At 45.2% G+C, this 15863-nt stretch overlaps 1 protein-coding gene across 1 annotated transcript in view; it reads right to left on the bottom strand.

The window, feature by feature from the left end:
- LOC139558498 (protein FAM135B-like) overlaps window positions 1-15863 on the bottom strand; it is a 55482-nt gene that overhangs the window by 18402 nt on the left and 21217 nt on the right. Inside the window, exons 4-7 of the mRNA XM_071373663.1 lie at window positions 10935-11089; window positions 8218-8288; window positions 5846-6019; window positions 5189-5321 (exon numbers count right to left, since the gene is read on the bottom strand). Coding sequence (XP_071229764.1) covers window positions 5189-5321; window positions 5846-6019; window positions 8218-8288; window positions 10935-11089 — 533 coding nt within the window. The remainder of the gene's footprint in view (window positions 1-5188; window positions 5322-5845; window positions 6020-8217; window positions 8289-10934; window positions 11090-15863) is intronic.

The following is a 15863-nucleotide window of genomic DNA, read 5'->3' as shown; positions in this document are numbered from 1 at the left end:
GACGGAGAGAGGAGAGACAGGGGAAGAGACAGGGTAGTGAGACAGGGAAGAAAAGAAAACGTTGGTTACTCCGTCTAGATCAAAAGATAACGAGCTGCTTTAATGACGGCCAAGTTCACTCTGTGTGTATCAACTTTACGGCCTCCGCAGTAAGAACCAATGAACTCCCTCCGTGTAGCCTTGTAATTGACCTTGGTCTGGAACAGGACCTTGTTATGGACCTTGTTTAGTGAGTTAACACCAATGTGTAAAGTCTCAGTAACTACCGGAGGATCAAATCATCTTTTGGATACAAGCAGCTCCTAAACATAGCTTATTAGCCAGTAGTAAAACACATGGATGTGGTCGTGGCACTGGAAGATGTAGAAGACAGGAGCAGAGACCTTTAACATGTCCTGTGGACAGGAACGAACTAACCCCACACTACCCAGTAACCACAAACTACCCAGACATCAGTAACGATCACTGGTGATGTTTCATACAATATTTCTTAAGACAAGGAAGGTAATGGATCAAAAGCCAATCTGTCCCCCAATGATGTCACTGTGTAGTACAACCTCAGGAGGCTGAAGAAATTTGGCTTGCCACCAAAAACACTCACAAACTTTTACAGATGCACAATCGAGAGCATCCTGTCGGGCTGTATCACCGCCTGGTACGGCAACTGCTCCGCCCACAACCGTAAGGCTCTCCAGAGGGTGGTGCGGTCTGCACAACGCATCATCGGGGGCAAACTACCTGCCCTCCAGGACACCTATACCACCCGATGTCACAGGAAGGCCAAAAAGATCATCAAGGACAACAACCACCCGAGCCACTGCCTGTTCACCCCACTATCATCCAGAAGGCGAGGTCAGTCCAGGTGCATCAAAGCTGGGACCGAGAGACTGAAAAACAGCTTCTATCTCAAGGCCATCAGACTGTTAAACAGCCATCACTAACATTGAGTGGCTGCTGCCAACATACTGACTCATCTCTAGCCACTTTAATAATGAAAAAAGGTATGTAATAAATGTATCACTAGCCACTTTAAACAATGCCACTTTATATAATGTTTACATACCCTACATTACTCATCTCATATGTATATACTGTACTCTATACCATCTACTGCATCTTGCCTATGCCGTTCGGCCATCACTCATTCATATATTTTTATGTACATATTCTTATTTATCCCTTTACACTTGTGTGTATAAGGTAGTTGTTGTGAAATTGTTAGGTTAGATTACTCGTTGGTTATTACTGCATTGTCGGAACTAGAAGCACAAGCATTTCGCTACACTCGCATTAACATCTGCTAACCATGTGTATGTGACAAATAACATTTGATTTGATTTAGAACCATTTTAGGGAAAGTATTCCTATTTCTCCCCAGCAGGTGGCTCTCTAACCCCAAACACACAGTACATTCACTGGACAATCACATTCATCCTATTCTCTGTACAGGCCTGTAACCTACAATACCAGTTCTGGTCTCTTCTGCAATCAACAGGAGCCACAAGGCCCAGCTACTACATATCCAGGTCAAGAGTAAGATTGTGAAAGAAGTTATTCTAGTTAAGGACCCAAACAACACCCATCGGGTCAGATGCCGGCTGTCATCTTTTTAGAGACAAGGCAGGGTCAGGTCAGACTGGGACAGGTCACCTCTGACCCCATCCCAGTTCCAACACACACAGGCCCTAGCCCTTTGGGACTCTTCTGGCCCCTGTCACAGTTCCCTGGTTCGGGTCCATCTTCTTGTGACTGCCTGGCTGTTCTGGCAGTTCTGGCAGTTCTGGCAGTTCTGGCTGTTCTGGCAGTTCTGGCTGTTCTGGCAGTTCTGGCTGTTCTGGCAGTTCTGGCTGTTCTGGCTGTTTTGGCAGTTTGTTTTAAATGGATGTAAGGGGAAAGGGGAGACCTAGTCAGTTGTACAACTGAATGCTTTCAACTGAAATGTGTCTTCCACATTTAACCCAACCCCTCTGAATCAGAGAGGTGCGGCGGGCTGCCTTAATCCACATCCAAGTCTTCGGCTCCCGGGGAACAGTCGGGGAACAGTGGGTTAACTGCCTTGTTCAGGGGCAGAACAACAGATTTTTACCTTGTCAGCTCGGGGATTCAATCCAGCAACCTTTCGATTACTGGCCCAACGCTCAAATGCTGGTGTGTGGATAATGCCTGTGTATGTGTGTTAGTTTCAAAGGAATGTAATGCTGGTGTATGTGAGTTTGAAGGCCTGCTATAATTTACCTGGGGGCAGTAAAGCACAGGGCCCTATCATCAATGCTGTACTCTGCTCTGTAATAACAGTTACTACTGCTGGATCCTCCACAACCAGGAAGCAACACCTGTATGTTAATTTTCAGAATTCCTTTTACCTTTATAGAGGCAAGCTGGGATATGGGGGATGGGACTTGAAGCAACTACAGAGGCAAAGAACAAAAATAGCTATTTCTTTCACTATGAACGCAGTCATTATCCCCCTCCCCCTCACCCACAAAGCAAAACAGTTTATTCTTAACTGACAATGGATGAGTTGTGTTCTGTTCCACCTCTACCCAACTTGTAGTCTAAGAGTCTCTACACACTTCGCACTTCGTGTGCAAGGGCGGAGTCAGATTTCTTGGAGCAGTGCGCACTTTTCTCCACGTGGTCGTTGCGTTCCACCCAGAGAGGAAGTCCGCCTTGTGTAGTGTATATCCACTAGGGGACTTGGGGAGCCAGAGCTTACCAAGCAAGAGGGTCCGAGACATTCTGTATAAATACAGTACATTTAGTTTTCTTTGGATACTGTATTACAGTCTTCTTAAGTCCCATTTGTCAGCAGCAGCGTCATGTGAAGCTGACAGTCTGCTACTGGAACACAGGGCTGAGGACCCAGGTGACATACTGGATCGGATGGCTGCTGCAGTGCACCGTGGGAGACCTAGTCACAGGGGGTCCATCTGCTCTGATAGAAATAGACCTAAGAATTACACAACACTAACATGAATGGGAATTCCTAATCTAGTAATTATATTTCTATGTCTCACTTTACATCTACATACAACGGGAACAAGGGACAAGCCAGCAGCTTGTCAGACAGACAAGCTGGTAAAAATAGCAGGACAGGTCTCTCTCTCTGAAAGACTGTGTGCTTTCAGTATTATTTGATGATATCCTGCCTATCCTCTTGCATTGCTACTTGACATTCTCAACCACCCCACGAGGTTCGAAGACGAGTATCTCACTCTTAACAGGGGCTCTCAGAAAATGTATCTTTATCGCCTCTGATATTTCTGAGATACACATTTTTAAACCAATGAGGAAACGTGAAAGGTCTAAATGGAAAAAGAAAGGCAACATCCATTTCCTGCCCACCACAAGAGAGGCAGCACCACTATAATTCAGCTGATACCGACGGAATTTTCCAACGACACGTGTCCAGATTGTGCAATAACGACACTCTTAATAATGAATAAAAAATGTAAAAAGTAGCTTGGTTAGCATGGAAACACCCCAGCAGTGAAAGTGCTGAAAATGTGCTTATACCCTCCAGGTAGAAAGCCTTAAATAAATAAGGGCTGGAAGAGAGGAGAAAGGGAGAGAGGGATGGCTCACACACACACGCATGCTCTCACACACACACTGTGCTCTGTACACATTTCACATGCAGGTACATTTAAGCTACATGGCGGTTGGAGGAGAACTCATTACGGGGATCAAACATCGCCCCCCCGCCTGGCTAAATGCAGTGCTTATTAAAGCTCCCTGTTGGAGGCGCTGTGTAAAACCCAGAAACAGGGGGCCGAGCCTAGGGTGTGTGTGTGTGTGTGTGTGTGTGTGTGTGTGTGTGTGTGTGTGTGTGTGTGTGTGTGTGTGTGTGTGTGTGTGTGTGTGTGTGTGTGTGTGTGTGTGTGTGTGTGTGTGTGTGTGTGTGTGTAACCAAGGAACAAGGGAAACAAATAGAGAGGAGGGGACGGGGGGGGGACAAGCCCAACTCTCATTAAGAGTTACTGCCTAGTCTGTGACGTCTGCCCACAGGGCCGAGGGGCTGGATTGGGGTGTGTGTATGAGACACATGTTTGTGTGACCAACAGGTTTTCCAATCACAGTAGCGTCCTACCATACAGGAAATGACCTACGCTGGATAAGACACATCGTAATGATCTAATGAAAAATAGCTTCTCTGCTTGATGTACTCAACCATATAGTTACCACTCACACCCGCACACACCCCTCACACACACCTCATACAAACACACACACACACCTCAAACACACACCCTCACACACCTCCAGAAGCGAGAGACACGTGAGTGGTGTCTGTGGTTGATGTATCAATCCAGCTAAGCACTTTCTCATGCTTCCCACGGCTCTCACCCCACTAAATGAGCCTTTACACCTGTAGAAACCAGCACTAGTGTATACTATTATTCTTAGTCTTCTCCTCCAGAGGCAGATGAACCCTTGTTTCTCTTCCAGACACCAGGCTACAGTAGCTCAGCCTGTCTCAGTGTTCTGCCAGCCTCGGGCAGTGTCCCAAATGAAACCCTATTCTCTACAAAGTGTCTTGGGCTCTGTAGAGCAATATACAGGGAATAAGGTGCTATTTGGGACGCTGCCTCGGTGTCCTGCGAGACTGGTCTGGCCATGTGTTAATGAGACATTAATAGTACTCATCATGTGGGGGACTAAAACTGTCTCTAATACTTCTAGAGGGACCTGGCTGATGACCTGGCCTTAATAGTGGGGGGGGAGAGAGAGAGAGAGAGAGAGAGAGAGAGAGAGAGAGAGAGAGAGAGAGAGAGAGAGAGAGAGAGAGAGAGAGAGAAATAAAGAAAGAATTTAAGAGAGAGAGAGAGCAAGAGAGAGAGGGAGAAATAAAGAGAGAGAAGAGAGAGAGTCACGCTAACTGACCCATACACAGGTGATCATGTTTACCTGTGTAGCCACTGCAACCAAAAACACACAGAACACACAGAGAGAGAGTGAGAGAGAGAGAGAGAGAGACAGCTTTGATTCAGATATTCTGTCTCCTGGTTCTCTCATCTTCAGTGTAAACTCCGTAGGCTGCTTTCCCAAATTCAGATTGCCCTTTTAGAATCGTTTAAAGTCAAAGATTAGGCTTGTTAGGGTTGATCAATTACTGTCCTCTGTAAAGTGTATTGAGAGACCTTGTAATCATACACTTACAATGTACTTTGACTTGATTTGACCGTACCTCTGTGATGACAGGTTTGCAGTATCCAGCCCCAAACATCAGGTTCTCCATGGATACCCCCATGGCCGTCACGTCAGTACCGTTCTCTGGAGAGCCCTTCCCCAACCAGGAACTCTTCCCTGTACGGGCAAAACTGTGGAGAGGGGGATGGAGAGAGATAGAGACAGGGGGCAGAAAGAGAGAGAGAAGAGCAGTTAGTCCTTATGTAATCAATAGAGCTCTCAGAGTAATGGATAATCGAGGTAATGGATGGCTGAACATTCACGTTAAGATATTGGCAGCTGGATTTATCATCTAAGTGTTAAGAAAACTATTTATTCAAGTAGCAGGCCAGTGGATGCACTCTCAGAGCAGGTTTCCAAACTAAACCCATTGTAACAGGAGATGAGATACGTGGTGTGACAGCTAAGTAGTGAGCATCAGTGTGACATGTTGGTGGTAAAGTAGATAAGCACTCATACACACACGTGCACACACAGACACACACACACGCATGCATGTTTGCACAGACATGCACGCACACACACACACACACACACACACACACACACACACACACACACACACACACACACACACACACACACACACACACACACACACACACACACACACACACACACACACACACACACACACACACACACACAGTATTACCTGATGAGAGGTTGATGCAAGGCCACCAAGGATGCGTGTATGGAAACAGAGATGACGGACAGGTGGAAGTAGTCGAACATCACAGGTACATTGTGGTGGAGACCTCTCCTGGGGTGGAAGTGGAGACCCAGGGTTCTACTGCTGATGACTGGGACCGTCACGATGTCCCCTAACCTAGAGACAACACAGTTAGTATCTAACCCAGCATGAGGACAACAACAGTGGCAGGTCATGTCAGAACATTATACAGTCACAGCATCATACATGTGCCAAGGACAGTGGATGCCAGTTTAAAATGCATTGCGCAACATTGCCAACTATTACCTGATTAAAGGACATCACGTTATGGGTTATTTAACTGCTATTATCCAGCTAGGACAATAGTCAATTCAAAAAAGCATCCATGTATGGTGAAAAATGAATTTCCCTCTGGGGCAATAAAGTTGAAAGTTGAAATTGGTCATGTTCTACACTCTAACACTGGGAACGCCAGATAGTATCAGTTCTGAGCAGCAACGTCTGAGAAGTTGTACGGGCTCCAAATGGGATGTTTAATGAGCCATCCAGGAACCATTACAAATCATCTATCTGTGGCCCACAGTACCTACTAAGCACAAACACACAGAGGTCACACTTGGAGTGACAGATCCAAATGTGCAGATCCAACAGTAACTCATCCTTTACACACACACACACACACACACACACACACACACACACACACACACACACACACACACACACACACACACACACACACACACACACACACACACACACACACACACACACACACACACACACACACACACACACACAACATTTGTGCACGCACAAGCAAGTCCGCACAGAGACGTGATATAGTAGTGTTTTTAATGGACTATTGTTTTTGTCCTGACTATGCAGTCTGTCAGTCTATTAGAGCCAGAGGCTTTTCACTGGCAGGACATCATTAAGACCTGAACCTCAGCACTACTAACTGAGGACCTCTCAAAACTGAGGAGAGAGGGAGAGAGAGATGGGGAGGAAGGATAGGAAGAGAGACAGAGTGATGGGGAGGGAGGGAGGATAGGAAGAGAGACAGAGAGATGGGGTGGGAGGATAGGAAGAGGATAGGAAGAGAGACAGAGTGATGGGGGGGAGGGAGGATAGGAAGAGAGACAGAGAGATGGGATGGGAGGATAGGAAGAGAGAGAGTGATGGGGAGGAAGGGAGGGAGGATAGGAAGAGAGACAGAGAGATGGGGGGGATAGGAAGAGAGAGAGTGATGGGGAGGGAGGGAGGGAGGATAGAAAAAGAGACAGAGAGATGGGGTGGGAGGATAGGAAGAGAGACAGAGTGATGGGGGGAGGGAGGATAGGAAGAGAGACAGCGTGATGGGGAGGGGGGAGGATAGGAAGAGAGAGAGAGTGATGGGGGGAGGGAGGATAGGAAGAGAGACAGAGTGATGGGGAGGGGGGAGGATAGGAAGAGAGACAGAGTGATGGGGAGGGGGGAGGATAGGAAGAGAGAGAGTGATGGGGAGGGGGGAGGATAGGAAGAGAGAGAGTGATGGGGAGGGAGGGAGGGAGGGAGGATAGGAAGAGAGACAGAGAGATGGGGAGGGGGGGAGGATAGGAAGAGAGAGAGTGATGGGGAGGGAGGGAGGATAGGAAGAGAGACAGAGAGATGGGGTGGGGATAGGAAGAGAGAGAGTGATGGGGAGGGAGGGAGGATAGGAAGAGAGACAGAGTGATGGGGAGGGGGGAGGATAGGAAGAGAGACAGAGTGATGGGGAGGGAGGGAGGATAGGAAGAGAGACAGAGTGATGGGGAGGGAGGGAGGATAGGAAGAGAGACAGAGTGATGGGGAGGGGGGAGGATAGGAAGAGAGAGAGTGATGGGGAGGGAGGGAGGGAGGATAGGAAGAGAGACAGAGAGATGGGGAGGGGGGAGGATAGGAAGAGAGAGAGTGATGGGGAGGGAGGGAGGGAGGATAGGAAGAGAGACAGAGTGATGGGGGGGAGGGAGGATAGGAAGAGAGACAGAGAGATGGGGAGGGGGGAGGATAGGAAGAGAGAGAGTGATGGGGAGGGAGGGAGGAGGAAGAGAGACAGAGTGATGGGGGGGAGGAAGGAAGAGAGACAGAGTGATGGGAGGGGGAGGATAGGAAGAGAGAGTGAGGGGAGGGAGGGAGGGAGGACAGGAAGAGTGAAGAGTGAGGGAGGGGGGAGGATAGGAGAGAGAGAGAGTGATGGGGAGGGAGGGAGGGAGGAATAGGAAGAGAGACAGAGAGATGGGGTGGGAGGATAGGAAGAGAGACAGAGCTATGGGGAGAGAGAGAAAAGAAAAGTGCCAGAGAAAATAAAATATGTAACCGAGTGTGTAACATACTGTTCCTCGTTGTCTGTGAAGTGAAGGTCCAGCTTCAACTGAAAGTCGACTTCACTCAGAGCCTCTTCCACCTGTGAGAACAGAAACACAGTCACAATATCAACAAGACTGGATCAACCTCAATTAGACAAATCTGCAATAAAAAAACATATTTGGGTAATAAAACATCCATATCAGTGTAACAATATTGAGACAATAAACCATAAGGAGCTGTTAATGTGTCTATGGTATTGTCATTAGTATCTCTACGGTATCGTCTGCCTTACACACAAACACAAACACACACACACACCCACACACACACCCACACCCACACACACACACCCTGCTCTGTGTAGTAGAACAAACAGCACTGTCAAATCCTATTGATATTCTGATTGATTAAACACACGCTCTGGGGAAATTGAGTTCTATTTTTGTCCTTCTTATCAGAGTCTGAGGGAAGAAGAAGGAAGGAGAGAGAGAGAGAGAGAGAGAGAGAGAGAGAGAGAGAGAGGGGGGGGAGATAGAGGGAGATGGTGGGAGAGAGAGAGAGGGAGAGAGGGGGGAAGAGAGGAATTGGAGGGAAGGAGAGAGAGGGGCTAGAGAGGTAGAGAGAGAGGTTAGGGGGGAGAGAGAGGAAAATGGAGAAAGTGAGAGGGGTAGACAGAGAGATAAAAGGAGTTAACCTCTGTAAGAAGAGGGGATGGCTGAAATCTGATCTACCCTTCCAGCCCACTATCTCTCTCTTTCTCACCTTCACATAAATAATGTGTCATGCATTTAATGAAAAATTCTAAATTTAGGAGACTTGCCAGGTAGGTAGCCGACTTTAAATAAATAAATTAGGAGAGCTGACCTGCCATGTACCCAACAAGCTGCAGATGAATCTGATGAAACCAGGACTCCTGTTTAACTCTGTAGGTTAGGTTGTAGGTTCCTGTATATACAGTTGAAGTCAGACATTTACATACACTTAGGTTGGAGTCATTAAAACTCGTTTTTCAACCACTCCACACATTCCTTGTAAACAAACTATAGTTTTGGCAAGTCGGTTACGACATCTACTTTGTGCATGACACAAGGATTTTTTTCCAACAATTGTTTACAGACAGATTATTTCACTTATAATTCACTGTAGCATAATTCCAGTGGGTCAGAAGTTTACATAAACTAAATTGACTGTGCCTTTAAACAGCTTGGAAAATTCCAGAAAATTATGTCATGGCTTTAGAAGCTTCTGATAGGCTAATTGACATCATTTGAGTCAATTGGAGGTGTACCTGTGGATGTATTTCAAGGCCTACATTCAAACTCAGTGCCTCTTTACTTGACATGGGAAAATCTAAAGAAATCAGCCAAGACCTCAGAAAAAAAAGTGTAGACACCCACAAGTCTGCTTCATCCTTGGGAGCAATTTCCAAATGCCTGAAGGTACCACGTTCATCTGTACAAACAATAGTACGCAAGTATAAACATCATGGGACCACGCAGCCATCATCCCGCTCAGGAAGGAGACACGTTCTGGTCTCCTAGAGATGAACGTACTGTGGTGCGAAAAGTACAAAAGTATCTATATCCACAGTAAAACGAGTGCTATATCAACATTACCTGAAAGGCCGCTCAGCAAGGAAGAAGCCACTGCTCCAAACCCCGCCATAAAAAAAGCCAGACTACGGTTTGCAACTGCACATGGGGACAAAGATCGTACTTTTTGGAGAAATGTCCCCTGGTCTGATGAAACAAAAATAGAACTGTTTGGCCAAAATGACCATTATGTTTGGAGGAAAAAGGGGGAGGCTTGCAAGCCGAAGAACACCATCCCAACCGTGAAGCACGGGGATGGCAGCATCATGTTGTGGGGGTGCTTTGGCTAAGGTGTATTTGGCTAAGGTGTATGTAAGCTTCCGACTTCAACTGTATATGATACTTCATCAATAGCTGTCTGGCAGCTCCACAAGCTTCCTCAGTCTGTCTCACCCATACTGCTCAGTCTGTCTCACCCATACTGCTCAGTCTGTCTCACCCATACTGCTCAGTCTGTCTCACCCATACTGCTCAGTCTGTCTCACCCATACTGCTCAGTCTGGACCACCCATACTGCTCAGTCTGGACCACCCATACTGCTCAGTCTGGACCACCCATACTGCTCAGTCTGTCTCACCCATACTGCTCAGTCTGTCTCACCCATACTGCTCAGTCTGTCTCACCCATACTGCTCAGTCTGGACCACAAGCAAATCCCTTTCAGATCCAACAAGTGAAGAGTTTTACTCCAAAACGCTCTATATCCATTTTCAGAAATGTTCATAAATTAGCTTTTTTCAAAGAAATTATGAAAGTGACAGGTGAGTTATTTCACTATCTAAACATTAAATGACAGACATGTTTAAAATCTATCACTTGGTTTCTATCACTTGATGTCACAAATGATCATGTTTTTTTGCTAAATGTTATATATCCGCCTCACTCTCCGAGAAATAAGTAGTTCTGCTAGGTTTTACACAGTCAAATGTAACAAATAACTATATTTTTTATAAAGAACTGTACAAATTATACATTTGTAACATTAATTGGTTGATATAGCATTTGGGAAATAAACTCTTTAAGTGCTTAAAATGAGCTTGTGTGTGTGTGTGTGCGTGTGCGTGTGCGTGTGCGTGTGTGTGTGTGTGTGTATGTGTGTGTGTGTGTGTGTGTGTGTGTGTGTGTGTGCGCGTGTGTGTGCGTGTGACTCACCCTCTCCCCGTCCAGCAACAAGTGGACCTTGAAGAGCATGCGGTCATCGACGTTGACCTCTTCGTTTCGGTAGAGGATCTGGAAGATCCGGCTGAACACCGTAGTGTCCTCATGGACCCCATCATGGACCGCCGCAGAGCTGAAACTACAGTCACCTAGGGGGATGGGAGAGAGCATCATCAGCAGCAGTAGCATCATCATCGTCGTCATCACCATCACCACCAGTGCTGCCTCTGCCTATACGCAAACTGCTGCATGCAGGGCCCGTGGCAGCTACGGGGCCCCCGACCAAAATATAATAACTTGTCTGTCTGTCTATTTTTGCATTCATTTTTTGGAAGTCAGTTGGGATCTCAACGTATTGTTGACAGTTAGAATAGTAGAATACACAAGGTGAAAGTTCGACATTTGGTAGTGCATCAGCAGTTTTTCTCTTGTTATGTCAGTCATTGACAGTCACTCAATTAGCCCATGTCAGCTAACATTTTATAGATTGCTAGATAAGTTAGTCTAGCCAGCTACCTAAACCGTGTAGTAATCATGGCTGAATTACAGACCAGGCAAGCAAGGTACGTGCCTGGTCACATTGAGTTTGTTCGTCACTCTCACTCAGATATCATATGAACCTGGTATAAGTCATGGCAAAATATGTAGAATTGCAGGAAATTAGCTTTTAAACTGCAAAAAATTGTATCCACCCAATGATTAAATGTGTATAATGGCAGAGAATTAGCTTTAAAACTGCCCAATTTTCTCTCAGCCTGTGGCAAAATTAGTACAATTGCATGAAATGTGTTGTTAAACTGCAAAATGCTCTCCCTGCCCCATGGCAAAAAGTGTAGAATTGCAGGAAATGAACTTAAATGTTTTGCCAGCGAGGTGGTTATGCCCCCCAACCAGATCTTGCTTAGGGCTCCAAAAGGCTAGAGGTGGCCCTGATCATCATCATACCTGACAAACACATCACCATTCCCATCACTGTCATTTCATGTCCTCCACATAATTGAGGCTCAGAAGCAGTGGATTATATACAATCTGACATTTCTCTGGGTATAAAAATAAATGGTTTTCCAGTAAATCTCTATATAGTCAGTGGTGTTTTCTGCTTGTTTCTGTAGAGTAGATGTGAGACAGCAGCTGGCTGCTGGAGGTGCAGCTGTGATAGACCTTTGTGAAGGAAGCACCCCACTGAGGTGCTTTCCTTTTATCTACCTCTGCAATATAGAGGTAGATACGAACTCTATGCCCCAACCCCCTCTCTCTTTCTCTCCCTCTGTTTCTCTGTCTCTTCTCTCTGTTCTCCCCTTCTCTCCCTCTCTCAGCAGCCCTCTCCAGAAAGAACAGTCACTTCAACCAGCATGAGTGTCAGATTGTGTACTAAATTTAGTGAAAGGCAGTGTGGCTGTTGTGTGTTGGCAGCATGATGTGCTACAGCTAGTGGAAATACTCTCAGTTCATTCCAAACCAATCCTAGCCTATTACAGAGGAAGAGTCAGTTTGTCAACAAAGTTGTAATGAGTGTGAATGCTCAGTACTCCAGGCTCATCTAAACACATGGCATCTCTAGTTCTGCTCTACAGGGAGGGGACAGAGGGAGACAGTGAGCAGAACTGGCAAGGCACTAAAGAGGCTTCACTCTGATTTAAAGGGATGCAATTAGTTATGAGCAATACGAGTACAGATATACAGTATGTTTGCAACCAAATAATGAATATTCTATAGCATTACAAAGGAGATACTTCATCCACTGTGCCACTGTGCACATACAATCATTCTCTTTCTCTCTCTTTCTCTCTCTTTCTCTTTCTCTCTCTCTCTCCTTCTCTCAATTCAATTTCAATTCAATTTAAGTGCTTTACTGGCAAGGGAAACAGATGTTAACATTGCCAAAGCAAGTGAAGTAGATAATAAACAAAAGTGGAATAAACAATAAAAATGAATGGTAAGCAATACACTCACAAAAGTTCCAAAAGATTAAAGGCATTTCAAATGTCATATTATGTGCAAATAGTTAAAGTACAAAAGGGAAAATAAATAAACACAAATATGGGTTGTATTTACAATGGTGTTTGTTCTTCACTGGTTGCACTTTTCTTGGGGCAACAGGTCAAAAATCTTGCTGCTGTGATGGCACACTGTTGTATTTCTCCCAATAGATATGGGAGTTTAGCAAAATTGGGTCTGTTTTCAATTTTTTTGTGGGTCTGTGTAATCTAAGGGAAATATGTGTCTCTAATATGGTCATACATTCGACAGGAGGTTAGGAAGTGCAGCACAGTTTCCACCTCATGTTGTGGGCAGTGTGCACATAGCCTGTCTTCTCTTGCAAGCCAGGTCTGCCTACGGCGGCCTCACTGAGTCTGTACATAGTCAAAGCTTTCCTTAAGTTTGGGTCACTCACAGTGGTCATGTATTCTGCCACTGTGTGGACCAGCTTGCTTAAAGGACTCTTCTCCAGGTTCATCTCTCTGTAGGTGATGGCTTTGTTATGGAAGGTTTGGGAATTGCTTCCTTTTACGTGGTTGTAAAATTTAACAGCTCTTTTCTGGATTTTGATAATTAGCGGGTATCAGCCTAATTCTGCTCTGCATGCATTATTTGGTGTTTTACAATCTACACTGAGGATATATTTGCAGAATTCTGCATGCAGAGTCTCAATTTGGTGTTTGTCCTACTTTGTGAATTCTTGGTTGGTGAGCGGACCCCAGACCTCACAATCATGAAGGGCAATATATACAGTTCTATAACTGATTCCATTATTTTTAGCCAGATCCTAATTGGTATGTGGAAATTTATGTTCCTTTTGATGGCATAGAAGGCCCTTCTTGCCTTGTCTCTCAGATCGTTCGCAGCTTTGTGGAAGTTACCTGTGGCGCTGATGTTTAGGCCGAGGTATGTATAGTTTTTTGTGTGCTCAAGGGCAACGGTGTCTAGATGGAATTTGAATTTGAGGTCCTGGCAACTAGACCTTTTCTGGAACCATTATTTTTGTCTTACTGAGATTTACTGTCAGGGCCCAGGTCTGACAGAATCTGTGCAGAAGATCTAGGTGCTGCTATAGGCCCTCCTTGGTTGGGGACAGAGACATCAGCAAACAGTAGACATTTGACTTCAGATTCTTGTAGGGTGAGTCCGGGTGCTGCAGACTGTTCTAGTGCCCTCGCCAATTCGTTGATGTAACGGTCATCGTTGCATGAAGAAGTGGACCAAAGCGCAGCGTGGTAAGTGTTCATGATTTATTCTCAAAAAACACTTGAACAAAATAACAAAGAGCAAAACGACAACGAACAGTTCTGTCAGGTGCAGAAACACAAAACAGAAAATAACTACCCACAAAACACAGTTGGGAAAATGCTACCTAAGTATGGTTCCCAATCAGAGACAACGATAGACAGCTGTCCCTGATTGAGAACCACACCCGGCCAAAATAAAGAAATACAAAACATAGAAAAATTAACATAGAATGCCCACCCAAATCACACCCTGACCAAACCAAAATAGAGACATAAAAAGCTCTCTAAAGTCAGGGCGTGACAGTTGATATATATGTTAAAGAGGGTGGGGCTTAAACTGCATCCCTGTCTCACCCCACGCCCCTGTGGAAAGAAACGTGTGTGTTTTTTGCCAATTGTAACCGAACACTTGTTGTTTGTGAACACTGATTTAATAATGAGTATGTTGTCCTGTTCACTCTCTCTTTTTTTCTCTCTCTCTCTGTAACGGCCGTGGTATGAAGAAGGAGTGGACCAAAGCGCAGCGTGGCAAGTGTTCATGATTTATTAATAAAACTGAACACTAAATAACAAAACAACAAAGAGAACGAACGAAACCGAAACAGCTCTGTCAGGTGCAGAAACACAAAACAGAAAACAACTACCCACAAAGCATCGGTGGGGAAAAGCCACCTAAGTATGGTTCTCAATCAGAGACAACGATAAACAGCTGCCTCTGATTGAGAACCACACCCGGCCAAACACAAAGAAATGCAAAACATAGAAAATGAACATAGAATGCCCACCCAAATCACACCCTGACCAAACCAAAATAGAGACATAAAAAGCTCTCCACGGTCAGGGCGTGACACTCTCTCTGATATTCTCTTACTGTTTGTGTGACATAATACCATTGAGTTAAGCTACAGTAAGGAGGCAGCAGAACAGTAAACACTAAACTAATTCATATAACACCATCCTGATTTAACAAAACACAATGTTTTTCTATATGAATTACAGTCATTAAATGGCTGGGATTCAGAAGCGAGACAATCCTTCACACCTTGTCTGAAGGGCACCAGACAATTGAAATGTCAAGCACACAACACTTTAATCTCCCACAGTACAGTGGGTGGATTATTTCCCACGTCTCTGTGGTTGATAAATGTCTTTCTCCTGGCTGGCCAGAGCGGAGCTTATCATTGGCTGGTGAATTTATGGTTGGTAGCCCTGTCTGTTCTGTCTGTCTTTAAGGCATATAGCTGTAATACGTGACCTTGTAGAGGAGGTGTGCAGGAGACGGGAGGGAGATGGGGAAGAGGGCTCTGGCTAAGCCCTCCAATTAGAATATGGAAATATAATGTTACTGTATGGTGCATTGCTGCAATGTAGCTAGCGACGCTCACTGTGTACAGATATTATGGCACTGCTGCACTTTGTGTGTGCAGGCAATCCTGATACTGTGGTTTAGGATATAAGAATATTCTGCACTACAGCAACTGATTTGTAGATGTTATCGTATGGCAGTGCAGAGATAATCAGTACAAACTGTTAATGCTGAATGTGCACATACACTATATATACAAAAGTATGTGGACACCCTTTCAAATTAGTGGATTTGGCTAATTCAGCCACAACCGTTGCTGACAGATGTATAAAATTGAGCACACCGCCATGCAATCTCCATAGACAAACATTGGCAGTAGAATGGCCTTAC

The sequence above is a fragment of the Salvelinus alpinus genome, chromosome 29 (genome assembly GCF_045679555.1).
Source record: "Salvelinus alpinus chromosome 29, SLU_Salpinus.1, whole genome shotgun sequence".
Classification (NCBI taxonomy): domain Eukaryota; kingdom Metazoa; phylum Chordata; class Actinopteri; order Salmoniformes; family Salmonidae; genus Salvelinus; species Salvelinus alpinus.
This window is presented reverse-complemented; position numbering and strand designations above follow the sequence as displayed.